At 41.9% G+C, this 27,793-nt stretch overlaps 2 protein-coding genes and 1 long non-coding RNA gene across 3 annotated transcripts; 1 reads left to right on the top strand and 2 right to left on the bottom strand.

The window, feature by feature from the left end:
- The first annotated feature begins 10,325 nt into the window (after positions 1 to 10,325).
- LOC123409958 (peroxidase 2-like) lies at positions 10,326 to 11,527 on the top strand. The gene has a single exon (XM_045102829.1). The coding sequence runs from the start codon at positions 10,429 to 10,431 to the stop codon at positions 11,407 to 11,409; it is 981 nt and encodes a 326-aa protein (XP_044958764.1). The 5' UTR covers positions 10,326 to 10,428; the 3' UTR covers positions 11,410 to 11,527.
- Positions 11,528 to 20,108: 8,581 nt separating this feature from the next.
- Positions 20,109 to 20,795, bottom strand: LOC123409049. The gene is made up of 2 exons (XR_006612824.1): positions 20,524 to 20,795; positions 20,109 to 20,393 (listed from the first exon to the last, which is right to left on the bottom strand). It is a non-coding gene; the product is annotated as an uncharacterized LOC123409049 (long non-coding RNA).
- A 408-nt stretch (positions 20,796 to 21,203) lies between these two features.
- Positions 21,204 to 25,420, bottom strand: LOC123409262 (protein FAR1-RELATED SEQUENCE 5-like). Its single transcript, XM_045102209.1, has 7 exons — positions 25,263 to 25,420; positions 23,744 to 23,812; positions 23,575 to 23,649; positions 23,370 to 23,492; positions 23,098 to 23,244; positions 21,392 to 22,996; positions 21,204 to 21,269 (listed from the first exon to the last, which is right to left on the bottom strand). The coding sequence occupies exons 1-7, from the start codon at positions 25,326 to 25,328 to the stop codon at positions 21,204 to 21,206; spliced, it is 2,151 nt and encodes a 716-aa protein (XP_044958144.1). The 5' UTR covers positions 25,329 to 25,420.
- Between the last annotated feature and the right edge of the window lie 2,373 nt (positions 25,421 to 27,793).

Genomic DNA, 27,793 nt, shown 5'->3' on the forward strand with positions numbered 1-27,793 from the left:
GGTGCAAGTCGCCACCGACTGTCTGATAGTCGTCTGAGATCTTCACATGCCAAATCAGCTCGGGGATAATTGCATCATCATCAAGGAGATCATAGCTCGGAACGAGAAGTTTCAGCTCTTTGAAATACACCATGAACATCGCTCACATAACAAGGAGGCTCATATATTAGCACGATTAGCTAATTATTTTGATTCTGGACGACATCACTACTGGAATCCAGTAATTTGCCATCAGCCATTTCTTTGCCGTCTGCTGGCTGATGGCGAAGAACCTCTTTGCCGTCAGCTGACTTCAAGCAAAAGGTAAACGGCTGACTGATGGCAAACAGACTATTTGCCATTGGTCAGTCCTTTGCCGTCTGCCAGCGGACGACAAAGAGACCTAGGGCATACGACAAAGAGGACAGATGGGTCCCACTATACCTTGGGCCTGGCCAGGTCCAACAGATGGGCTCTTTGCCGTCCGGGGGCAGACGACAAACGGGACGTGCCTATAACGACCGTTCCCCCGACCCCTCGCTCCCCCCACCCCCACTGTCTTGTTGGAAATATGCCCTAGAGGCAATGACAAAATAGTTATTATTATATTTCCTGTTTTGATATAATCGTTTATTATACATGCTATAATTGTATTGAATGAAAACATAAATGCATCAGTGGATATATAGACAAAACAATGTCCCTAGTAAGCCTCTAGTTGACTAGCCAGTTGAACAAGGATGGTTAAGGTTTTCTGACCATATGCAAGTGTTGTCACTTGATGACTGGATCACATCATTAGGAGAATGATGTGATGGACAAGACCCAAGCTATAAATGTAGCATGTGATCGTGTCATTTTGTTGCCATTGTTTTGTGCGTGTCAAGTATTCATTCCTATGACCATGAGGTCATGTTACTCACTAACACCGGAGGAATACCTTGTGTGTATCAAACGTCGCAATGTTGCTGGGTGACTATAAAGGTGCTCTAGAGGTATCTCCGAAGGTTTCTGTCCCCTCACCGGCCGTCCCCAACTCCGGTGAGTGCCTCCGGTACCCCTATTTTTTTATTTTTTTTCTTTTAAATTAGATAGTTAATTTATTTTCTGTTATTTCTGTTAAATTAGATAGTTAGTTTGTTTTCTGTTTTTTCTTTAAATTAGATAGTTATTTTTTTCTGTTTTTTTTCTGTTAAATTAGATAGTTAGTTTATTAGGTAGAAAAAAGTCGATAGAAAAAATAGATAGATTGTTGGGAGGCATTGGTGGATCTGTGGTGCTCCGAAAGGTGTGAGGCCAGCCACAACAACGCCAAGGAGAGGCGTGGCAAAATGGTCGGTGTGCCACACCATCAAGGGAGCGTCAACTTAATCCAATTTGGCGAGAACTGGGTATGTGGTTGGCTTCATGACTCATGCAATTCATTCTTAATGCTAGCTTGAGCCCTTTACTAATACATTTTTCCTCTCTCTCTTTTAGGCGCGTCAAAATAAGACGGAGGTGCCACACATGTACGACCTCTATGCGATGGCCCATACTGCCTCGTACAAGAAGGTCAAGGCATTCTCTGAGTCTGACCTCGAGCATCCAGAAAACTTCACCAACATCTCCTGCCACCACAAGCTCGTGAAGTACAGATACCACGGGAAGGCGAGGAAAGGGGGGGGGGACTTTAACCCGAGCCAGGGGCCTATTGATCCAGAGCTGGTGATGATAGCTGGCAACGGGAGGCCCCATGTCTCGATGGCCATTGGAGATGGCCTTATACGTTGTCCTAGCACTCTTCGGCAGATAAAGGCACGCTAAACGAGCTCATGTCCTGAGATAACACCTCGTCCACGGCTAGTCGAGCTCGCCATCGAGGTTAGTTTAATGGACTCAACTATCTTCCTGCATTACTTTGTGCGTGCGAATCAATATGATTACAGTGCTAACAATAAGATGTGTTGCATGCTGCTATTCTTAAAGAGAGAGAGGCAATGCATGTGCTTTTGGCGGAGAAGGATAAGGAGATGAAGGAGCTAGAGGAGAGGACGGCTGTGTTGGTGGAGGCGGAGAGGGCACGGAATGGTGCGTCTAATAGGGCCATGTACGAGCTCTTCGTGGTAGGTTTCTTCTTCATATTTTGTCAAATCTTGCATTTTAATGTTTGTTTCATTAAAAACTAAAAATCTTGACTTGTCGAAACCAAATGTACAGTCTATGTGCGAGAAGACCGGCCACGTCCCTCCGGCGATGCCAGTCATTAACATGGCGGGGAAGGTGAGTTTCGTTCCAATGCAGTGATCTCAAGAGTGTCATCATGCTAACGACACATTGCAAACGATGTTTGGTGCAAAATATCTCCCGAAACGCATCGCACGACCCTTCTACAGTGGAGCCTTCTCCATGGCAGCCTTCTCGAGGTGAAACAAGCCAGAGCCACCCTGCTTCACCGACGTGATGACGAGAATGGTATGTTTTTTTAGTGTTTTGCTTAACAACCGCATAATGATCTTTACTTACTTACCTTAGCTTCAAAATGACATAATTAGCTTAGCTAGCTCCAAAATGGCTTAATAAGCATATTGAGCTCCAAAATAACATATTTTACCGAAGTTAGCTCTAGAATGACATATACTTAGCTTGGCTTCCACCTAAATGACATAATTAGCTTAGTTAGCTCCAAAATGGCCTATTTAATAAAAATGACCTATACTTAGCTAAGTTCTCTCCTAAATGACATAATAAGGCTTACGTAGCTCCAAGATGACCTATTCCCCTAACTTAGCTATAAAATGACCTATAATTAGCTTAACTAGCTCCAAAATGGCTTAATAAGCATAGTTAGCTCCAAAATGACATATTTTACCCAAATTAGCTCTAGAATGACAAATACTAAGCTTGGCTTCCACCTAAATGACATAATTAGCTTAGTTAGCTCCAAAATGGCCTATTTAATAAAAAATGACCTATACTTAGCTAAGTTCTCTCCTAAATGACATAATAAGGCCTACATAGCTCCAAGATGACCTATTTCCCCAAACTTAGCTATTAAATGGCCTATAATTGGCTTAGCTAGCTCCAAAATGGCTTAATACGCATAGTTAGCTCCAAAATAACATATTTTACCCAAGTTAGCTCTAGAATGACATATACTTAGCTTTTTTCCACCTAAATGACATAATTAGCTTAGTTATCTCCAAAATGACATATACTTAGCTTAGTTTCGTCCTAAATGATGTAGTAAGCTAAATTAGCTCTGAAATGACCTATACTTCTCTTCTTCATCTAGTCTTCTTCTAACTTACTTATTTCCTATTTTGCAGATTATATTCACTTCACGGAAGCTTGGATTGTATTGATGGAGTGCTTCAATATGATTTCTTCTAAAATCGCTTCACGGAAGCTTGGATTAAAACTATTGTAGTATATAGATATGAAACTTTGTATGTATGGATGAAACTAGTGTAATATATGGTTTGGTACGGATGAAACTTGCATAATATGTATGTATTACGGATGAAACTTATTTTAATATGGTTATGAGTATGAGGCAGTTTGTGTGAAATATATCATGTATCATGTATTATGGATGAAACTGTCAAATATATATCATGTATTATGGATGAAACTGTCAAATATATATCATGTATTATGGATGAAACTGTCAAATATATATATATATATATATATATATATATATATATATATATATATATATATATATATATATATATATATATATATATCCCTGATTTGTGTGAAAATTGATGGATATTATAAAAAATAAAAAAACAGGGGCAGTTTGGAGCCTTTGCCGTCTGCCCACCGGCGGCAAAGGGGCTACAAGAGACGGCAAAGGGGATGGAAGACGGCAAAAGGGCACAGGGCAGATGGCAAAGGTTCCAGGGCAGACGGCAAAGGCTCCAACGAAAGGGGCTGGGTGCCACCCTTTGTCGTCTACCCGCAAACATGGCAGACGACAAATGGGGGGCATGGCAGACGGCAAAGGGTCTGTGGGCCCAGCAGGCTGTCGTTAACACTTGACGGAGGTGCCCGCGGATCTGCCGTCCCATATCCTTTGCCGTCTGCCCCCCCACGGCAATGATCCTTTGTCGTTAGCAGGCCCAATGCAGATGGTAAAGAGGCCCTTCACCGGATTTTTGTTTGTCGTCCAGTTTGCCGTCTACAGACGGACGACAAGGGCCTTTGCCGTCCAGGGTGCTTCCCTTTGCCGTCAGCCATGGCTGACGACAAAGTATCTGATCCCTGTAATGCATGTGTGGTTGTATGATCCTCCTACCAATTTGTGTATTCCTTTGAACATCAGTACTTGAATAAAGAGTGTTGTTTATCCAAACAAAAGGATGTGCAGTAATAAAAAATATCCTTGGAATATCCACAATGCACATTTTTTACGGGAGGAGTGTTCTCCCATAACAATTGAGTTGCACACATATGATTTTGAACGCTAGCATGGTTTATGCAACACAACAACATTTTCTAAGTTTTATTAACCATTCTCTTGTGTTGTAACGGTAGAGTCACAAGTAGTTCGTGCGATGGATGTACTCATCCACTTAAATTGGCCATGTTTGGTGGACATTGCAACCACCACTCGTGAAGGTGGAAAGCAGAATAAGAAGTGACACAAATAGAACGGATTTTATAAGATGCTGTGTTGAAATATAAGACACGTGGACCGGCTAGAGAGGTTCTTGATCCATGCTTATTAATCAAGGCAAATAAAGTTTTTTTATCCGTTGCAGCGTACGGGCATATGTGCTACTATCCATAACGTTACACCTAAGTCCGGAAGGTTGAGCGTCTTCGTCCCCCCGAGCAGACTGATTGCGTGTTGCTCGACAGGCTAAGAGCATCTACACTCGGAAATTGTAAATCCGGTCCCTCAAACAGCCACGAAGACGACCGATCAGTGGCCGGGCGTGTTCGTTTTAAGATTTTTTCATTTGCGTAGCCGTGTCTTTCATATTTTTTCTCATATGTCCGGTCACTTGCATGTGGTTGATAAGAAGAAGAGAAAGAAAGAAAAGAATAAAGAAAGAAAGAAAAAATGTGGTCCGGAATGAGGTCGCATCCTAAGTGGCACACTGACTAGCGTGCCCGGGCGCGTCCGTGAGGCGCGAGCTCTTATATCGTACTCATATTTAAGATAGATACGAGGGATGTCGATCAGTCTGGATGTTTGAGATGGATATGGGGGTTCGACTGAATCTGTTTTTTGTGACCGGTCAGTGATAGAATGAGCTGTCCGAACGTTTGAGACGGATTTGAAGGATAAAAAATGTAGATGCTCTAAGTGCAGCTCTAACGTTGAGTGAACAGGTTGTCGATGGTGGATCCTAAGTCATCAAGGGTGTAGATACTCAAGTGCCGCTCTAACGTTGGGTAAACAGGTTGTCGATCGTGGATCCTAAGTCATCAAGGCCACGATCCCGATGGACCAACAATGAACAACAACATTTCGAGAGCCACATCTCAATTATTTCTCACATGCCATATGGGAGCATCGAAGGCCGGAGCGCGTGACGGAGACGAGGCCGGAGAATCAAACTACCAAGAGCACCTACAGCTCGAAGTTACAAATTCAGTTCCTCAAACGCCGGCAATTGTACTCGGTTAGTGATCGGACATGTTCTATATTTGTCTGTTCGTATAACCATATTTTCCATTTTCTTTCTCTTATGTTCGGTTACTTGCATATGATTGATGCACAGGAAGAGAGAGAGAAAAAATAAATAAAGAAAAGAAAAAGATGGTACGGGATAAGGTCGCGTCCTATGTGATGGACTGATCGGGCGCACCCGGAAGCGTCTGCGAGCCCTTATATCCTCCCTATATTTAAGATGGATACGAGGATTCGTGGACATGCCAAACATATAGAAACGATATAAGGGGTGCGGTCAGATCACTTTTTTTTTTCTTTCTCCTGTTTGGTCACTAACCGGACACATCCGCACGCGTATGGAGTCCGGCTGTAGATGCTCTAAGAAAAGTTGTCATCGCCGGGGCGCCAAGAAAACATGCTAAGGGTATCTCCAACATCCGCCCTCAAAACTGTCACACTATTTGGCCGGACTCGCTCGCGCAAAAGGGTACAAGAGTCGCAAACCAAACCGTGGTTGGATGGTTAGGAGGATTGTGGTATCTCCTGTCCACCAGAGTTCAAATCCCAGATTTGACATTGGTGCTTGCATTTTCCTAAATTTATTTCAGGTCTTTCGACGATATGCGTTCAGTGAAAGGAGACGTTTCCATCGACTACGAAGGCGTATGTGGCGACTTCGTCAATCTGAAGATGATGTGCCGACTTAATCTCTCGAAGGTGCTCATAAAGATAGGGTCTGCGTGCGTGCATCTATAGGGTTGAATGTATGCTCGTGTATGTGAGTGACTTCGTATGTACTCTGCTAAAAAAATGATACATGGGTCGGCCTTCCATCCTGTGTCCTATATGTTTGTCCATGTTTTTTTAAGTCTTTAGTGCCTAAAATAATTATGAAAGTTAAGACAATTCATCCATAAAAAACATGCACATATACCTAGCACAACAATAGTTCAAATGTAAATGTTACATCTGAGATAACTGAATGTTCTATAAGGTTTCTGAATTTATTAATTCCAAATTTAATAATGCACGAATTAGAATCCGCACCTGTTGTCCCCCCACACTGTGCCCCTTGAACTCCATCAAATAAATGATGTGCCCTTCGTCATGAGAGCTGTTAAGTGTGGCAAGGACGGGTACATGTATCTTTTTGCCGACAACGGAGAGGTGACCAGAGCATCCTGATCCGTGCGTGTGAACCTTGTCGATCCTCTCACTTGCCCTCGCCCTTCGTCTTCGTCCATCCCCTCTTCTCATACAAGCGCTCTCACATGATTGTCCATGACCGTCACCAATGCCACGACCCGTGCAACCCACCAGCAGGCGTTGCTCCGACGAGGCTTCCCACCGAACTGGAAGATGGCTGTCACACGAGTTGCTGCAAGGCGGCACGCAGCTGATGCCGTTGTGCTGCATGGTCGGCGCGTAGTCCTCGCCGTCTTGTTGCAAGGTTGTCGCCGCCGTTCATATTGCAACCCATATTTGCAGCGGCCCTCGTCTCGTCGTTATGCTGCAAGGCCACCTTTATGGCGTGTGGCTGCTTTTTTTCACATCCATCTTGTTGCAATGTCGCCGTCCTCAGGCTGCCAAATTCAATATTACATTGCCACCGTCGGGCTGGAAAGTCGCCAATGTTGCATCTACGCTGGAGGAGCTGCAACGCAACACACGTGCTTCTTCGAGCCGGATACCGTCGTCACTGGAGCTACAATGCATCATCGATTGCGGTGGTTACCGTGGCACTGCTAACCTCAAGATCTCACGAGCGGCTGCAGATGCTGCAATGCAGCAGCGCTGCAACCGCAGGATGTCGTCGCACATGGAGCACTACAGAGCAACGAGCTCGGTGATGTAACTCAGAGACCTTGCCGGCGGCATATGCTTCATTGCAACGGCGGCGAAGCCGGAACACAACATCCACGGAGGCACACCGGCGACGGGCGTGGTGGCCAGCGCCACCCTCTCACTTGTTTGGCATCAGCATAGCTACGGATGAAACTGACAGTGGTCGGCGTCGCACCTCGCGGCGCTGCACTCGACCGGGTGTCGCAACGTCGTCGCTGCTATGAGTTCATTGGCGCCAGTGCAACGGCAGGGCATCGTGCTATAGAGATTGTCTGACAGGGCATCGTGCAACAAGGTGTCGTCCGTCGTCCTGCAGTGGCAGCGTGGTAGGTGGTCTTGCTTTGTATGCTTGGGGAGTGGTAGATGCAAGACAGAGGAGGAAGAAACATAGGCTGCCTTGATGTGGATCGAGCGGCCACAAACACCAGATCAAACGGTTGACCAGGCGGCTGATTTCTTAGAAAATCATCCCGTTAATTCCTAGGAGAGACCCTACATCGACAGAAGGTTACAAATGTTTTAAAGGATGATATTGATTTATCAGATTGTAATTGGATTAGGGGAGTGAAGGGCCCCACCGAGTGAAAATCAAGGGGATGGAAAGGTTATTAAGAAAGGGTTCGTAAAACATCTGTAAGTGGCCCGTATGTTTAGCATTTTTGAATTCCTAACGATCGTCGTTTTATTAACACACTTGGCTTACTGACATATATGCCGAGCGCCCGATAAATTATACCCTATTTATTAGGAAAGGCTTGGCAACTTTTGATTTTCTTTTAGTGTCTGGAGTACACCAATTTTCTGATTTTTCCTGGAAAAATATATTTATTTTCTACGAGTTTATCTTATCTTATAAGAAAAAATGAGTCAAACTCCGCGTTCAGGTTTATCTTCAGTTTCTTTGGAGCTGCCTCAGTATTAAAGCTTCATCCTTTCAAGGCTTTTATTACCCTTATGGTCCTGTGGTTCCAAACATCCACTGTTGTAGCCTGCCAGCGAGTTTTTTTGTGTTGGTTCTACAAAAGTCAGAGGCCAAACTGATCCCCATGTGATATAGGCAGTTGATGAAGTTTTTCTTTAAAAGAGTCCACCTTGCATTTCCATGCAACCGACTCGCCATGTGCTGGAAGCATATGTAGTCGATGAGCAAATCAAGAACTTGATTCGGCAACCACCCGGTCTATAAAGAGCTGGAAGCCAAAAACCATATGCGGATGCAAGAGGCAAAAGACAGCCCACTGCCATGCATGTTTACCAATGAACGTCGTGACCTGTAAGGCACAGGGAACACGAACATTCCCATCACAATTATCACGGAAGTTAAGCTCGTATCTTAATCTCAATTATGTTGGTTCTAACAAAAGGTAATATAATTGGAAGTCACAGAACTTGCTTTCGTTGTTCAGTTTAGTACTAAAACTTTAAAAATGTGAATTTATGATCATTTAACTTGCGTTACTATGCAAATATGATCAGTTCGCTCGTATTCTGCACCTGTGTGACCCACCAACGTGGCTATGGCTCACTGTGAGTCACTGAAACAGGTCGGTGTGACGCGTATTTTTTCTGCAGAAGTACCTCTCACTCTATATCTAATTAAGCATAAGCCCCTCAATATCATGTGTGGATCCCACTTGTCAGCAGAACTAGTGAGAGAAATGAGAATGAAAAAAGGGTGTGGAGATTCTAACCCCCGACCTCATACACATCACACTCACTAGGTGACCAATGCAAAAAATACATGTTCATGCCTATATAGGTTTTATATTAGACGTAGTTTTTTTTTCTAGATTCCTTTTTTCCTAGGGTTTCCGAGTGGCTTTTTTTTTGCCAAAAGACTTGAAATGAAAAAAAATTGTGGAACATCCGGGTATCAAAATACCTCAGACAATCCTATTTTTTGCGAGTAAAATTTTGAAGTGAATTTTCAATTCAAATCTTTTTACTAAGTATATTTATTTTAATGAAAAATAGGTAAGTTATCAAAAAGTCGGCTCGGGAGAAAAACATGAAAATGAGTAGTTGTCGTGGTCAAAATATAAATCTACGTGTTTCTCTTTATATGCACTAATATGTAGTACTTGGTGTAGTGGTAAGCTCCCGCGCTTCTATCCTTGAGATCGAACCCTTTTTTCTTCAAAATTATCCATGCGCCTATCAACTTCTAAATTTTGTTATAATTAAATAAATTTTAGTTGTGCATATTTAACATCAACCGGTCATGGTGAGATGGAAATACGCGTGAGTGTTCTTTTTATATGCATTTGAGTGTTTTGTTAACAGGTCGTTGGCCCCAACCTCATTTGCATCATCTTTTTTTTCATTATATTGAGGCCTTTTGCACGTAATTAAATAAATTGTAAGTGGGTTTTCTTAAAAAAAATCCAACCTGCTAGGGTCACCCAATGCCATGTGCACTCCTAGCAACTGACAGGTGGGCCTCCACGAGGCTAGCGGGCCATGTGAGCTGGCCATTTGGATGCATACAAGCAAAAAACACCGTATTTGCACGCGAACGCAAGTTGAATGATCATAAATCCTTATTTCAAAGTTTTAGCATCAAATGAACATCAAGCACAAGTTCTATGACTCTCGCTGATATTAACTCTTCTAACAATATCAAAGTTATCCTAATGTAGAATTATAGACTACAACATGCTTATACCAGATCCAGACAGTACAAATGTACAATTGGTTTGGTTCACAGCAAATCAGATAAGGAACGGACGATTTTAGAGGACACTACAATTAGACTCCAGCAGCCTCCAATCCATGCCATGTTCCATGACAGCTAGATCAATGCATGCTGATCAATTATCGCCCCAATGTCGTCGACGTCGAGTAATAATCATCTGCTGAGATTAGCTAGTTATTTGTGTATAAATAGCCCTACCTTATGAACAACATCTCATCACCTCTCATCGATCGGCTCATATCTAGCCCGCCCGATCACACACTCCTAGTCGTACGCAGAAGGCTAGCTTGAGGAGACAATGGCTGCTGCCGCCTGGCTTAAGCTCTCTGTTGCGCTGACATGCGCATTGCTCTTGTCGTCGTCGGCGTGCCATGGCCTGCAGGTGGGCTACTACAAGAAGACGTGCCCTCGCGTGGAGGCCATCGTGAGGGACGAGGTGAAGCGCTTCGTCTACAAGAACGCCGGCATCGGCGCCGGCCTCATCCGCATGTTCTTCCACGACTGCTTCGTGCAGGGCTGCGACGCCTCCGTCCTCCTCGACCCGACGCCGGCCAACCCGCAGCCGGAGAAGCTCAGCCCTCCCAACTTCCCCAGCCTCCGCGGCTTCGAGGTCATCGATGCCGCCAAGGACGCCGTCGAGAAGGCCTGCCCCGGCGTTGTCTCCTGCGCGGACATCGTCGCCTTCGCAGGCCGTGACGCCGCCTACTTCCTCAGCAGGATGACGATGAAGATCAACATGCCGGCCGGCCGCCTCGATGGCCGCGTCTCCAACTCCACGGAGGCCCTGGACAACCTGCCGCCTCCGTTCTTCAACCTCGACCAGCTCATCGACAGCTTCGCCGCCAAGGGCCTCACCGCAGAGGACATGGTCGTGCTCTCCGGCGCCCACACCATTGGGGTGTCCCATTGCTCCTCCTTCGTCTCCGATCGCCTCGCCGTCCCCTCCGACATCAACACCGGCTTTGCCAACGTGCTGAGGAGACAATGCCCCGCTAGCCCAAGCCCGGCCAACGACCCCACGGTGAACCAGGACGTGGTGACCCCCAACGCGCTCGACAACCAGTACTACAAGAACGTCCTGGCGCACAAGGTGCTCTTCACGTCGGATGCCGCCCTTCTTGCCACGCCGGCGACGACCCAGATGGTCCGCGACAGTGCCAACATCCCCGGGCAGTGGGAGGCCAAGTTCAACAAGGCGATGGTCAAGATGGGAGCCATCGAAGTGAAGACCGGTCACCAGGGAGAGATCAGGAGGAAGTGCAGAGTCGTCAATCACTAAACAACGAATCATAACGGCGTTCCATTTTTGTTTTGCGGTCTTTGGGATTTGCACCGGCGGGGTCGCCTACTTGTGATTGTGAGTGACTTTGGTCGAATTTCACGCACGTAATTTGTTTGTTGTTCAGTTTTACTATTTTTCAGTCGACTGAATTTAAATTCGTTTCAGGTCGTTTTATAGTCCGTTCGATTTGCACGAATCTCAGTGCCCTCGTCTGTCCTCTGTTTCGCACGTGTAGTTTGGTTTCGTTGGGCTTTCGGGTACGCGGGTCTGTATCGGGTATACATTTTTTTGGCCCGTGAAGCCTGAGGTCACTTTTATCCATTCAGTCTCTGTGTTTCTATCTGAGAAAGGGGATTGGGTCGGGGTTGACCGAGGTTGGCCGGAGACGGTCGGGGTTGAGCGAGGTGGGGCGGAGACGGCAGAGGGAAGGCGGCGGGGCTGCTCACCGGTGATTAGAACAGGAGATGGCGCATGGCGAGTCTCCCCAGGGATTGAGAGCTTATATGCTGGGGGCTGCACGTGGAAGAGATGCTGCCATTGGGAGGAGCTTGGCAGAGCTGCCCCGTCGTGCGCGGCATCAACAAGCTCCCGTCAGTGGAGATGGCCGCAGTCGCCGGCGTCGATGGGGCGCTTGGTATTTGTTCGTCCCCGCTCTGCTTGCTGTGTTATTTTTTTTGTCTCGTGTGTTTTTGCCCTCCTACATGACCCTCCAGAGCTGAGTAGATTTAGTTCATCATCATTCTCGCTGCAGGTAGGTTCAGTTAGCTCGCGATTTTGTGGTAGTTCTAGTTAAAACGTGGATATATTTTGAGTTGTGTGTGTGTCTGTGTGTGAAGTTGAATCCCCGAGGGGATTCAGTTCCGATGCGCTGTGAAGTTGAGCTCGCGCTGGGTAAATGCAGGGTAGATCAGGACGACGAGCGGCAGTCGGTGCAGTTTTAATTAGTGGTCATGTTGCCCTTGGGCACATACATCAACGTGTTTCCGAATGTGTAGGTTGCTGCTATGCATTCTGCTTCTGTAAATCCAGCTCTCCTGCTTCTTTTTTAGACAGTGCAGTCAAGACAGGAGAGCTAGTATTGCTGCTTAGTGACAGAAAATGTCAATCTGAAGTGAAGAACCAACAACCAGTTATATTTGTTATCTCAAATCAGTTACGGGGGTGATGTATGTCGTTCCATATACTCCATAGTTTCTCGTGTTATGCCTTGCGTGTTTCATTCCTTCAGTTTACTGTCCTCCCCTTCCCTGAGTAGTTTAAGCTCTGTATGTACGCAAGACCATATGCCCTTTTGTTGCTTCTGGTAACTGATGAGATGTGAATTGGGATTTCCTATATAATATTCGTGAAGGTCATATTCATTTCTAAAAGCACTTCCATGACTTTTGAAATATTTGATGATTATGCCATGTTATTTTGCTTTCTAATTTGGCATCCGAAAGTCTGATGTTCCTGATCAGTTTATTATATTTATATAATTAATATATTAAAATGCCAGATGAGGCCTCATACAACCTTTCTCTTGGCCGATTCTGGCTTTTTGGTAGGCTATCACTGAATGTATGTGTTTTCCTCTACAAGAGTACTAATGTGGATAAACTGTAGATTTACATTTTTTGTCAGCTTTGTTTTTGTTGGCTTTTAGTTTAGATTTACTGATTTAGTAATGGATGTGTTTTTTTTCTTGAGAGATTGAGTGCTTACCTGAGGAATGGTTTATAGATCATCTGAAAGTAGTTATATGCTGTAATTAACCAGGCAGTAGATAGTCTGCAACTAGTTATATGCACTATTTCCATACTTAAATTAAGCAATGTCCCAAGTGATTTTTGTTCATTTTATTCCATACATGCAGGGGTGCTGATTATGCAGGTCATAGATCTTCCAGTGTTGCCAATGACGCCAATTACGATCCTGATAATGATTTGTCAAACAGCGATTGTCGCGAGGATAGTAGCACATCTAGTGATGATGTATGTTCATGTAGCTTTGAATTTGTTTTTCATTTTTCTTCCTGTTTTTCTTCTCTCCTTTATGTATGTAACAGGGTTTTCTTTTCTTCTACCTGTCTTTTTTTTGTTCTAAAAGGAATCCGTGGCTAGGAGGAAGAAGATGTTAGAGGATGCATTGTTCGGTTTTTTCAAGAAGGAGGTATGTTTTTATCTTCTTGTTTTTTAGTTTATTATTTTAGTTTTTTTGTATTCATGTTGATAGTTGATGTCGGTTTCTTACTTTGTTTCTCTTGTTCTCCATCTTATTCAATAGGCTTTAAAATCTCTTAAGAAGGGTTTCTCAAATTTTTGTCAGGATGCTAATTTCAAAGTCGAGGTTCTCGAATCTCTTCTTTTTACAAATCTATAAAAAAAATTGTTTTGTCCATTACTTAATCCCTTTTTTTGTTAGTCCTAATCTGTTTTTATGTTGTTTTTTCAGAATAATAGGGTAAAAGTTCCAGGGGTAGGAAGGGATGTATTCAGTGTGTATTCTACCAAGTACTTCGCTCAGATACTCAAGCGTATGTCAATTGGCAGGAAGGATGTGATCTCAAAATACGGGTTTGATCATCTCCTGAAGTTTGAGAAAACGCAACTCCCTTCTCGATTCATTAGATGGATTCTTGGCTGTGTAGACTCAGTGTCTTCCCAGATCATCATTGTTGATGAGAAGATTATCCCTCTTTCCAAGGATTCTGTCCATTTTGTGTTGGGTCTGCCAAACATCGGTGTTGTACCAATGCCAAATAAGGAGAGAGGGAGGAATTTCCTTCGGTCTAGGTTTAATCTTTCAGATTTACCAAATGTCACTTTCTTTGGAAATATGCTCACGTCATCCCAAGATCTTAGTGAAGAAGATACATTCATTTGCTTCATGGTGATAGCTATGTCGTGCTTTCTCTTCCCTTCTTCCAATGGTCATATACACACAGACTTTCTATTCCTTCTAGAGGATCCTACTGCCACAAGGGGATACGACATTTGCTTTGTTATCTATGAATGGATCATGGCTGGCATAAACAAATATGTGTTGTTTGGTAGGGAAACTGGCAGGAAGCCAAAAGCCTTTGATTTATGCACATATTGCCTCGCGGTAAGTGTTTTGTCTTTTTTTTCTTTTCTTTGTTTGTGTCACACTTTTCGGCTTTTTGTTTTGTTTCTTATTATTTTTTCTGGATTTTTGTGTTTCTTTTTAAGGTATTGTACTTGGACAAGCTAGACTTTGGTATAAGGGTAGTCGAACAAGGTGTCCCAAGGATTCTTATATGGAAGGGTAATATGATTAAGCATTTCTCGGAACTTGATCGGAAGAACAGCAATTCATTCGGTAGGAGACCGTTCAAAAAGGAGGTCTGTTATATGTTTCTGCATTTTTTTGGTTGAGTTGCTTTCTCCTTTTTTGTTTTGTAGTTCAAAAGTGAGTTAGTCATCAGCATTATTTCCTTTTTGTAGAGAAATCATTATTTTTTCGCCTTTCCTCTCTCTCTTTCTCTCTCTCTCTCATCAATCATGTTTTTGGCTCAGGTTTCGTTTGGAGCTGAAAATGGTGCTCACCATGGCATTTTACGACAAAGACCAGCATCACTATCTTCCAAAGAGAAAATGTGTTCATCTTACAATAATATTCTACATGAAGAGGTATTAGGTTTTGCCTAACTAAGTTTTTATCTTTCTCCTTTTTGTTTTTTAGTTGTATCGTTAGTTTTAGTTTTGTTATTTTTCATATCTGATTGCCTATATTTTTGTTTTTGTCAGATAATTCAGGGTATCATTGACAGCGCACACTGTGACAACATATGGGAGTCTGGTTTTCAAAATGCTCAGGAGGCTATAGCATCAAATGTGTTGAAGTTTCTATATGGATCCAAGGTGTCATCTATTTTCTGTGTTGGTGGTCAGGACACCGCTTCAAAACCAGGATCAACAGCGAAACAGGACATGAGCATATTGAGTGAGGCTGTGAGAACAGACACAAAAAGTTCACGAGGTATGCATTTTTTACTTTGTGTTCAGGCTTCCTTTGTAGTTCGAGAAGCTCATTATTCACTTGTTCTATTTTTTGAATTCGGAGTATCCTTGATCATTTGTCAAGTTTATTTAGTTTTTGTGGTGTTCAGGGTCACTTTTTTGTTGATAACTTTTGTGATAATGTGTTTTTTTTGTTGGAAGCAGAGTCTGGTGAACACATTGATATGAACGAGAAGATCAAGCATGTCAAGAGCAGCAGCATCCACGAACCTGTCAAGGTCATCGAAAACATTGTCCCATCAGTTGCAGCTAACAAGCATTTAGACATAGGAACGAGCAAAAACAAACTTCCGTTGCAACCTGCTGCCGACGAAAAAATGTTTGAGGAGTTGCCCGATGCTTTAGGTCCATTCATACAACTTTGCTCCCATAGTCATTTTTATTTTTTTCCCTTTTTTTGTGTGTCCTTTTTCCTGGTTTTACTGGTGCCTTACATAAGTTTTTTTTCTGCAGTAACCCCAGAACGCGTGGTTTCCAAATTTGTCGAGCACAGCAATGCAAAATGTAAATCATTTTACTTCTTTTTCTATTCCCGGTCTAGTTCAGTTTTGTTATTTATTTTGCAGTCAAGTTTTACTTCCCTCTTCTATTTATTTTCCCCCTCCAAGATCCCGAAGTGCCAGTTCTGAAGAAGTTCAAGGCTAGGGTGTGCAACATAACGCATCGTGACCAGCAGTTTTCCTTGATTAACACGTTCCCAGCAGGGGTGAAAGAGCGAAACTCTTATTTTCAATTTAGTGTGCAGAAAACCAAGGGCACTTTCACACACTCCACCAGCCCAACCGACACAAATATTCTTGTTGGAGGTCAGATGACACGTCCTCAAGCAGAGCAAATCAATTACCAGATGGCTAACCACATGTCACTCATAGGTCGTACAAATTTGTTCGCCGAGGAGGTCAACTTTATGCATCTTTTTTCCGGTTCTTTTTTTGTCAGTATTTGTTTGTATGATTTTTTCATCTAACACCACATGCACTACAGGAGTTCAACATTGGAACCAAAAGCAACCCTCCTAAACTTGTGGCATTGGTTCAAAAAACAACAAGATCAAAGGCACAAAACAAGCACCAATCCTAGTGGCTGATATTTCTCCCTCTCTGGTTAGTATTAAGTTTTTTACTCTTTTACATTTTGTTATGATGCTGCTACAGATATAGGAGCTGAGGTAATCTTGTAGTACCTCTTCTTTTAGTCTTGTGTGTCAGCATTTATTCAACAATCTTCTGTTTATACATGCGAACATATGTCGTCAACTCAACTCATCAGCAACCAATATTTTTTGTTAGTTCATTTTGGTACTGGTTTAGTCAAGAGATCTTAAACTAGTCAGGTAGGAAATCGTAAACTATTTTTTGTATATGTGGATCTGTTTTTTGGCTCAGTTTATGTGTGATAGCACTTTCTATTGGATATTATTTTTTTCAAAGGAAAAATAAATTTTCCCATATATCTTCCGAATTTTTGAAAAGTCTGAGTACTGGATTGGCATTTTCAAAGTTTAATATTTTTTAAAGTTTTTAAAATGAGTTTCTTTCTGCTCACAGGTCACTTTTTTTATCAGTTGTGTTTTAGCATGAGCTTCACTATGCAATTTTTTCTCGTTTGTTCCTGATGCCTTTTTTAGTACTTTTTTCCTTTTTGTTACATGTTAGCCTTGATTGAATTTATTTTTTGTTTTTTCTGCAGCCAGTTAAGAGGAAGGCTGACATTGTTGCTATCAGTCCAACTAGTTTTAGTGTCAGGCAAGGCGAATTAGCCAAGAATGCAGATCATGTGTACAACAATCTAATCAGACCAATTGCAAAGCGTCAACACCAATCGCCAGTTCGGGTGCTAGAGGTTGTTGACATGCCAGAAGACAGTGATAATTATATCATTATCGATGAGCTTGCACCGGACGCCGTTCTCAACAAAGGCGCAAAGGATGATTTGATCATTCTTCAACCAAAAAGTCTCTTGGAACTTCCAATAGAGGAAAACGAAAAGTTCCCTGTGTCAAACGAAGATTGTATGCATTACAACTCAATAATCGAACTTGCCTACACAAAGGGCATTCAGAAGTATGTCAAATAGTTCCCTTTAGCCTGTTGTTAAGTATTTTTTTACTCACTAGTCTTTTTACATGTTTTATTGTATGTGCTATATCATATTATTTTGTATGAGACCATAATTTATACTCCCCTTTTTTCAAGTTTCATGATAAGTTTTTCTGTTCTCTGGCAACAACAGGAGGTATGCGTTGACTTATTCAATGATTCATTGTAATTATGTATCACTTGGTCAAAGCCTTATGCCAACTGGCAAAGTCGACAATTTCTTGATCCCATGTTTTTGTCGGAAGTTCTTTGAGGACCGTCATCCCACAATCTCTGGAAGGCACCATTTTTTCCCTCATATTGGTGTATGTTTCTAGTTTTGCTCATCATATTTTTTTATTTTGTTGGCTTCTTACTTTCCCTCCACTTGCAATTCTGTAATCTTTCTTGTATTTTCTGCCTCCCCTTAGGAGAACATACTGCACTACACAAACGAAGACCAAGTAAAATCGATCGCCACTTCGTTCTTGGGGCAGCATCAGCAAGTAGGGGTAAACGGCTTGAATTATCAGACACGGTGTGTTCTTCTATGTCCTTTTTCTTTGTTCTTTTCCTTCTTTTTTTATTTTTCCATTTTGATATTATTTCTCCAACTTTATAATTTTTATGTTTTTTATCAATTGTTCTTCCCCACATGCCTGAGCAATCACTGGATAGTCTTTGCTGTCGATTTCAAGTGGAAACTTTTTGCCTTCTTGGATTCTTTATACGACAAGGACTCATTTCTTCACAAGTCTATCAGAGAGAAATTTGTAAGTTGTTCATAAATTTCTATTTTTGTATCCTTCACTCTTTTATTCATTGCATCTCTTTTTCCGTCTAAATGCTTTTTTGCTCATCTATATGATTGTATATTTTTATTTCTTTCCTTTTTCATCATTTTTTATTCACACGCAGATCAAGAATTTCATCAGGTTGTGGGAAATCATTTTCCAAACAGATCAACATAACTTCAAGCGTTTCAGTAGGATGTATCCTCATGTCCCAAAGCAAGAGAATGGGTCAGGGCTCATTTTTCCACAATGCTTTTGTTTTTCATTCTTTTTTTTGCTTGCTTTCTCTGAACATCACCTCCCCTTTTTTCAGCAATGACTGTGGAGTGTTTGCAACAAAGATAATGGAGATATGGGATGCAACTTTGGACCTGCGCAAGATTTTCTCACAAGCTGATATCCAACACATCAGAATTCAGTACATGAACCAACTTTTCTTTTGGAAGAAAAACACGGCAGACAAGTCACTTGTCACTTCTTTCAACTTTCAGGTTCTTCTTCTCTTTTTATTCATTTTAACTCTTAATGTTTTTCTCATCTTTTTAATTTTAGGTTGCCATCTTTTCCGTTCTTTTCTTTTTTCTAACCGTCTTTATGTTGTGTGTTTTTCTTGCCCTTTACTTTTTCCTTTCACAGGGCGACTTTGCCAACAATCTCCCGCGATAGTGGTAGTGTTCTCTGTTTCTAAGCCTGTTGGATGGACATGAAGAGAAGAAGAGAGGCTCATCTTTACAAAAAGAAATTAGTTTCGTCTAGATCATTTTTGTTAGTGCAATGGATGGTGGAATGGTTGAGGAAGTTGTCCTTGGTTGTACGCGCACATTATATCTGTTGTAAATGGGGTCCACTTCTTTTTAGTATTTGTTTTGTCTTTCCTATTAACTCACAGACAAGGGGTGTGTGTTCATTATTCCATATATTTGCTATAATTACATATGTTCATTCTTCAACTTGTGAGATACAATCTTTTTTTAACTCTGATTTTTTTATAACTACCTTAGTAGATTCAGAATTCAGCTTATTCTAGTGTTTTTCTAGTGATATGATTTTTTTTCCTATTTTCATTCTAGTATATCTTGAGGTTTATGTGCAGCAGTGTAGTATTTTGTACCAAAGTTCTCCGGGCTGTAGTATTTGAACTTAGCATCTTATTTCTTTCTTTTTTATGCTTAGTTTCAGAAGTGGAACTAGTAGTATTTTACTCATTTTATCAATCTACATTATCATTGTGATCATGTTTTTAGAATTTTTTTGGTTAGTCATATTGCCTTTCATGATCATAGTCAAAAAAAAATTGTTTTCCATTTTTTTTCTAGCGGATGTTTTCTTAGTGTGTGAATACTGATTTTTTTTAGATATGTTTTGCTTCAGATTGTTTATTGTATACCCAAGTATCAGGTTTTATTAGGATGAGCCTAGGTTATGTATATGCAGTATATTTTTTGTTCTTGCTGTGAGTAGGGAAAATCAATTTTCTTTGTTCATTTTTTACTTGTAGATAGCTGGAAAAATTATGTTTTGCCCCAAAGGAAAAACATGCAGCATTTCTTATTATTGGTCTGATTTTATGAATTCGATTAGTTCGATTCATGTTTTTACCTCTGCGATTTATCAGTATCATGAGCAGTGACTATGGAGGCCTTGTTTAGTATCAGTATAATGGTGGAGCGCACAAGAGTTTTTTGGAGCTTCGTGCTTAAGTTTTCCATCTTCAGTATATCAATTTTATTCTGCATATGTTTTATACGTTCATTTATTAGTCAAGCAATAACGAAAAACACACACACACATTCTGCATGTAATTTAGTCTAAAATACACACATTTGTGCTTATTCTGCAGTTCAAATAAGCTAATCCAGAATATGTAGACATGTTTTCTCTCTCAATATTTTTTTACACGAAGTTCATGCAATCACCAATCTAAATAGTCTTCTCTACTCCTTTTCTCCATCCACGCAGGGTACGAGCAGAGGGAGATTGAGTGGCACAGCAGGAGCAACTTCATTGATGCACTTGAATATTCATATCGGTAGGTAAGTTGCTGGTGATGGTCTCTTTGTTGTTTCCACTCCCAGAATAGTTTCGCCCTGTAATATATGTCAAAAGGTTATTTCATGACAGTCAATAACACTACATTTTTTTTGCAGTTTTTATATGAGTGAGTTTTTGATATAACTAAGTGTTATACTTAATTCAATAGGTTTTTGAGGAAATCACCTGCATCAGTTGTTTTTGTCTGGTTTGCTTTCCTCGATCTCTTCTTTTTCGGGAATTCGTACACCTTATCCAGATTAGTGCATTTCCTTTTTGTGTGAGTTGGATCATGGCAGTGGCTGCACTTGTAGAATGTCTTGGTTTTTATGCGTTCTTGTATTGTCATCAATCGTGGGCGACCTTTTGTGTGAGCCTTGTCAGGATTCAGTAGCTCAACAGTCGAATTGCTGTTCCCACTCTGTACCATAGCTGTTAGTGTCCCTATTGTCCTGTTGGACTTGCTGCACTCCTCTGTTTGCTCTCCTTGCTCATCCACTTTATCTTCTCCTTCCATGTCCATATCAATCAAGTCTTGTTGAATTCTGACCATTGCTGATAGTAGGTGCTCAAATTTCCGTTGACTCTTTGATGCGTTTGAGCCAAGCTCCATTAGCTTCATCCCTAGGACATTGTACCTTAGTTGATCATTATCTAATTTCAGTGGAATCGCCTTGGGTTTATTCATTTTCTTGCCTTCCTTTCTCCATCTGTCTATTATGTATTTGTCTGGTATCTTATCCACCTCAAGATGCAACATCACTTTCAGAATATGACAGCACAAAATGCCATCCTTTTCAAACTTGCAACAAATGCAGGAGTAATCGTCCCGGTCAGCATCCACTTGCACCACATAAAGCCTAGCCCTATGTTCTTGTTTGTAGTAATTCTTTGCCTGGTATACCATGTATAGCTTCATACTTTCCTCTTCTCTGATTTGCAGTCTTGTTACATCATTGAGGATGATTTGAAATTTCCTAAAGATGCTTATGTTGTACAGATTGTGTGCTTGTCTCTCGATGTAATACTTAGTAGTAAATGTTTTCCAGGAAACTTTCTTGTGCGTTGCATTATGGTCGAGCTCATCCTCATTTCCATGGATGTTGTCTAGTATTCTCTGGTATTCTCGCAAGAAGCTTGTCATGCTGAACTGTGCACCAACCCCTTTCTTGAACAAAGCATTTGTGCCCTCACTCCTGGCCGTTGTTTGGATGAATGGGAAAAACTTTGTCTTGAAGTACACTGGCACAAACTTTTTTCTTGTTTTCCACATGTCTTGGAAAAATTTCACCTCACCCACGTTGTAAGTTTCAATCATTGTTTGCCATAGTGTTTCAAATTCTTTCTCTGTCAATGAGTTATTGACTATGTCGTGAAAGTCCTCATACAACCCTTGATTCAGTTGAAACACTCTGCACATTTGTTCTTCAGCTTTCTTCATGACATGGAACAAGCATGTTCTGTGTGTTGCTTGTGGAAACACATCTTTTATTGCGCTTTCCATTGCTTTGTCCTGGTCAGTAATTATTGATTTTGGTGCCTTCCCTCCCATTGCTGCCAAGAACTGTTGGAACAACCACTTGAATGTGTTAGCAGTCTCGTTGACAATAAGAGCACACGCAAACAAGTATGTCTTCCCATGTGGAGAAATACCAACAAATGGTGCAAACGGCAAGTTGTACTTGTTGGTTAGGAATGTTGTGTCAAAGCTGATGCAGTCCCCATACTCTTGGTACATTGTTCTAGATCTAGCATCTGTCCAAAAAACGCTCCTGACCTTGTTTTTTGCATCTACTTCCATTGAGTAGCAAAATCCAGGGCTCTCAGCTTGTTTCTTCTGGAAGTACTGCTGCACTTCCATGACATCACTATTTTCCAATTCTCTGTTTATTGTTGTACCATAGTTACCCACTTTCCTTTTGTTGTATGGTAGCTTGTCCATTCCTCCTCTTATGTATGCCAACACTGCCACTATTTTCCTTGTAGGAATGTTGCACCTTTTCATTGTTCTGATCAAGGCTTTCTCTTCATCAGACATGTAAACATGAGATCGAAAAAACCTACTTCCAGGGTTAAGATCATGGTTATGATCAAGATTGAGGTTAGTTATACGCCATCTTCCATCTTTCAAAGCGACTATCATTTGCGCTTTGCAATCTGTCTTTGCTATGACAGTGCTTTTTCTGTGTACTATCAAGTTTTCTCTCTCAGTCTTTGTATTATGCCCATATTTGTTGCATTTTAGTGTTACCCTTACAACCTCTCCATTCCTTTTTTTGCTGGTTGTGCGGGCAGTCGACACGACTGATATGGAGAAACCAGCTACAAAGGCATAGAAGTTTAAGAACTTTTGAGCTTCTTCCCTCGTGGAAAATTGCATCCCCGTTTTAGGTTTGAGCTCACTATCAATTGATCGGTCATTTCCTCCTTCTGCGGCCCATCTTTCATTTTCCAAAAATTCGTCTATGGTTTCTTCATTGATATCATTGTTTTCATTCTCGCTGTTTGGAACTTGCAGGCAGCATGCATTTGTTGATGTTTCTGCCTCTCGAGACTCTCTGGAGGAACCATCATCAACATATGTTGGCGAGTCGAGATTCCAGGTATGATTTTGCTCTCTCTCAAAAGCCCCTCTTGCTCCTTCATTGTTTCTGTCAACCTGCATTGTGTATAGTTTTGGGGGGTTAATCAACAAATGCGTGTCAAATTATTTCCTCCTTTTTTCTCTTAAATTGTTCATTAGAAAACATTTTCTCTTACCTGATCCAAGAGAATATCATCAAAGAGGGTTGGCTTCCATGGATCCAAGAGAATATCATGAAAAGTTGTTGTTTGTGCATCCAGACCCTCCAATTGCACTGGAGAATTGTCTTGGTCTTCAACAAAGTCACCCAACATGCATAAATCCTGAATAAAAGGAAACATTTTAATTCTATCTGCACATCCTTTTTTGCTATTTTTCCTCATTTGTTATAAGTTTTACATTTTTTTCTATTCCCCCGTTTGTTTTTATTGATTTTCAACACGCTTACCTCATGGCTTGTTTTCTTGTTCTCGTTGATGCCCCCAGTCTTTGTTTGGTGTAATTGCAGCAGAGGTTCACCCCCATCATTTGTTTGACCATTGTCAGTATCGCTCGAGCACGACTCCCGCCCCTGCACATGAGTTTTAACATGGTTTATCGTATTTTTCATCTGTATTGTTTTTTAACATATTTTTTCCAGATTTTTTTATCACCTGGGTATTGATTGTCTCATAGCCTCCATTTATGTCAATATAACCCTTCAACAGCGCCACATAAGAGAAGTTCGGCTGTTTCATGCACAATTTTTTTTGTTCTGTTAGTTGCACACAAGGTTGAAGGCATATGAAATTGAAATAAATTTTTTACCACTCCTCTTTTTACCTCCATGAATAGAGCTTCCTGGCTTCCAATGCATATATCTTGCATGTCCTCATTCGCACCGCTATTGACCTGCAAAATCCAGTGATTTTTTAGATAGAACATGAACTAAATAAGAGATATGTGAGGAAGAAGCAGACAACATATATTTTATTCTTTCAGTTTATCAGGTTTTCATTTTATTTTTTATCTTAATATTGTTCAGTTAGCTTTCGATCAATCGATCATATATTTTCATTGTATGTCTGTTTTTTTTAGTATTTGTTCATTACCATTTCATCATTGTTTATTTCATTATTCTGTTTTCATCAGTATTGCCGCTCGCAGGCTAGCGATCATTTTTTAGATATCCATGTCCATAGTTATTCAGTTATCATTTTTCAGTTCGCTTTCTGAGTACATATGTCATCTTCAGTTTCAGATTTCAGTATTCTATACTGCTTATTCTGTCATTTTTAGTTTCAATCATCTTCAGTCCATGTTTCTTTCAGTTTTTCAGAGATTTATTCACTTTTAGATTTTTGTTTTCCCAGTACATATGTCGTGTGTCTTCTTCAGTTTCAGTTTTAGATTTCGGTTCAGTGCGAGTTTAAGTCTTATTCCGGTTTCAGACATCTGTATCATATTTTGTTCATCGGTCTGTCGGCATGTTTTATTATTTCTCATCAGTGTGTATGTTTTATTAATTTAATACTCTTTCTTTCCATATCAGTATAGTTTTACTTAGTAATTTCAGTTTTGGTTTAGTTTTTACATTTTTGTCCTCTCATTATTGTCAGATATATTTTCAGTTTAAACTTTTCAGTTTTAGTTATCTACCTAGCAGTTTAGTTCAGAGTTAGGCATAGTTAGGTACAGTTTAGGTTCAGTCCATTCTAGCTTTGTGCTTTGTACTCATGTCTTCAGTGATTTGTCACCTTTAATTAGTTTTTGTAGTTCATTCATCATTTTTAGTTTCAATCATCTTCAGTGCATGTTTCTTTCAGTTTTTCAGAGATTTATTCACTTTTAGATATTTGCTTTCTCAATACATATACATATTTATTCATCTTGTATGTAAAAAGATGGAGGCCACAGTCTGAGGGTGTAGTTTTTTCAGTTGCTCAATGTCAGTCTTCATTCTTTCTATGCAGGTAAGATTCCAATCTTGTAATCATTTTATTTTACCACCTATCATATTTTACAGGGTCCAATCATTCATTCTCTATATTTTTTCAGTAGATTCCACCTGTCAGATTTTTCAAGGATTTGGTATTTTTTAGTTCTTGAGCTATGAGTATATACAAGGATTGTGCTAGCACTTTTTCAGTCATGTTGCTATTTTGCTAGTTATTTTTTTCTAGGTAAAATATGAACACATTCAGTCACCCCCTACATTCAGTCACCCCCTACATTTTTTTCTAGGTAAAATATGAACACATAGCACATGTCTTTCTCTGAATTTTCAGATTTTATTCACAGTTTTGAAAGATTTCTTTGGTAAGGGAAAGTATGCAACTAGTGGGGGCGAGAGGGGGTGTACCTTAGTTTGGGCATGGTCAGTATGCGGCGGCTCCAAGTATCCCAGATCTGGATCGCAAGGATCCATGTCTTCTCCCCCGTCAGCCCCTGCACAAAGCTTTTACTTGCAGAAGAAGAAGGTGATCGGGACGAAAAGGCTTTGGACTGGGGTGGGGAGATTGGAGATTGGTGCTACAGTTTTGTGTGTGTGTGTGAATCAAACAGATATATAAATCTCGAAAGAGGTTTTCATCCCTCTTTATAGTAAAGCAGCATAACTGAATACACGACCGAACAATACATTGCGATAAGGAGATCTTATTACAAAGCAGATCAAAAGATACAACAATAACTAGAGCAAGCTAACAACTCGTCAAGACCCGACCAAGGACTCCTGAGCTCCACGACAACGTCCTCAAGAAGGTAACGGCGCAAAGCGTCGCCGTTGCTGAGTCCAAGCAAACAGACATAGGTTTTCACCTCGAGCCCTCGCATAACGACACCCACGACGACAACTCCAAGAAGCACGCGACAACCGCAGGTGTTGCCGACGCCGGCGTCATAAGCTTTTGCTTGGACTCTCGCCAAGGCCACGAGGAGGTGTCCTGATCACCATCTCCACGAGGGCCAGCCCAGCCTCACCAGATTTGGGAACCGCTAGAGGAGGCGAGAGCTTCCCACTACTCCAACCCTTGTCGCCCACACGACCGAGAAGTAGAGTCGCCACCGACACCATGAAACCTGCCGGGAAGCAAACCATGGGGCCCACCATCCGAGTCCGCCGCCCCGGCATCCATGGCCCCGGACACCACCAGCCATGCACATCACGACCCCGGCCGCGGTAGTAGGATTGAAAGGACCACCTTTAATTCATAGCCCGACATCAGCCACCAAGTCTAGGTTAGCGCCTCCACAGTAGGAGGCACCCACGCCCGCCTCCCCTGTCAGTCCCGCTGGACCGTGGGGACGCAACCTAGTGACCGTCGACGGCCGCCGACAAGAACTCGAACGATGCTAAACCCATTGGCACCGGAGCCAGCCCGTCCGACGGCATGGAAGCACCCGCCGAGCCGAACTTGGATCGACACTAGGAGCACGCAACCAACACAAAGAGCGCAACGCAAGGAAGACCCATGCGGAACAAGTAAATCCCTCGTAGCTCCACACCAGGCGTCGTCCACCACCACAGACCAGCGCCACGCCGGCCACACCGCCGCCAACCTTGGTCCGACCTAGGCGAGTCACCGACCACCCCCCGCGCCGTTCGTCATCCCTAGTCATAGAGCTGACCAGATCTAGCTGGGGGGCAATCCGCATAGTGCCACCAATCGACGCCGCACAGCCAGGGCAGCAACATGTCGAGGACAACGCGCCCCAGCACCCGACACATGCCTCCATCGGACCTCTGGCCACCACCCGCACCGTGGCCAAGCCCCTGGATCCAGATTTGGCGGACCTGGACATGGCACCACCGCACGCTCCGGTCCGAGAAGAGCCCTTTGCAGCTGATGACCCACAAGTATAGGGGGTCAATCGTACTCCTTTCAATAAGTAATAGTGTCGAACCCAACGAGGAGCAGAAGGAAATGACAAGTGGTTTTCAGCAAAGTAATTTCCGCAAGCACTGAAATAGTGGTAACAAGTTGTTTGATAGCAAGATAATTGTAACAAGTGACAAGTAGCAATAGTAACAATAGGTCCAGCAAGGTAGCCCAATCCTTTTGTAGCCAAGGACAGGCCAGAACAATTTCTTATAATAGGCAAAGCGTTCTTGAGGGCACAAGGGAATTTCATCTAGTCACTTTTTCATCATGTTAGGTTAATTCGCGTTCGGTATTTTGATAATTTGATATGTGGATGGACCGGTGCTTGGGTGTTGTTCTTACTTGAACAAACTTCCCACTTATGATTAACCCCCCCCCCCCCGCAAGCATGCGCAACTACAAGAAAAGTATTAAGAATAAATTCTAACGATAGCGCTAAACTTAGGGATCCAAATCAGCCCCTTACGAAGTAGTGCCTAGACTGGGGTTTAAGTTTCTGTCACTCTCGCAACCCACCCTCTAATTACTACTCCACAATGCATTCCCTTAGGCCCAAATATGATGAAGTGTTATGTAGTCGACATTTACCTAACACCACTAAGGAAATCACAACACTCATATCATCAAAATATCGAACGAATATCAACTTCACATGACTACTTGCAACATGATTTCTCCCGTAGGCTCAAGAACGAAAGTAACTACTCACAAGTGATAAACATGTTCATAATCAGAGAGGTTTAATATATCATAATGGATCTGTACATATGATCTTCCACCAAATAAACCATAAGGCATCAACTACAAGATGTAATTAACACTACTAGACACACCCCAGGTACCAATCCGAGGTTCCGGTACAAGATTGAGTACAAGAGATGAACTAGGATTTTGAGAGGAGATGGTGTTGATGAAGATGTTGATGAAGATTGGCCTCCCCAAGATGCGAGGCTTGATGGTGATGACGATGGCCTCGATTCCCCCCTCCGGGAGGGAAGTTCCTCTGGCG

Source organism: Hordeum vulgare, chromosome 7H (genome assembly GCF_904849725.1).
Source record: "Hordeum vulgare subsp. vulgare chromosome 7H, MorexV3_pseudomolecules_assembly, whole genome shotgun sequence".
In the NCBI taxonomy this organism is placed as follows: Eukaryota; Viridiplantae; Streptophyta; class Magnoliopsida; order Poales; family Poaceae; genus Hordeum; species Hordeum vulgare.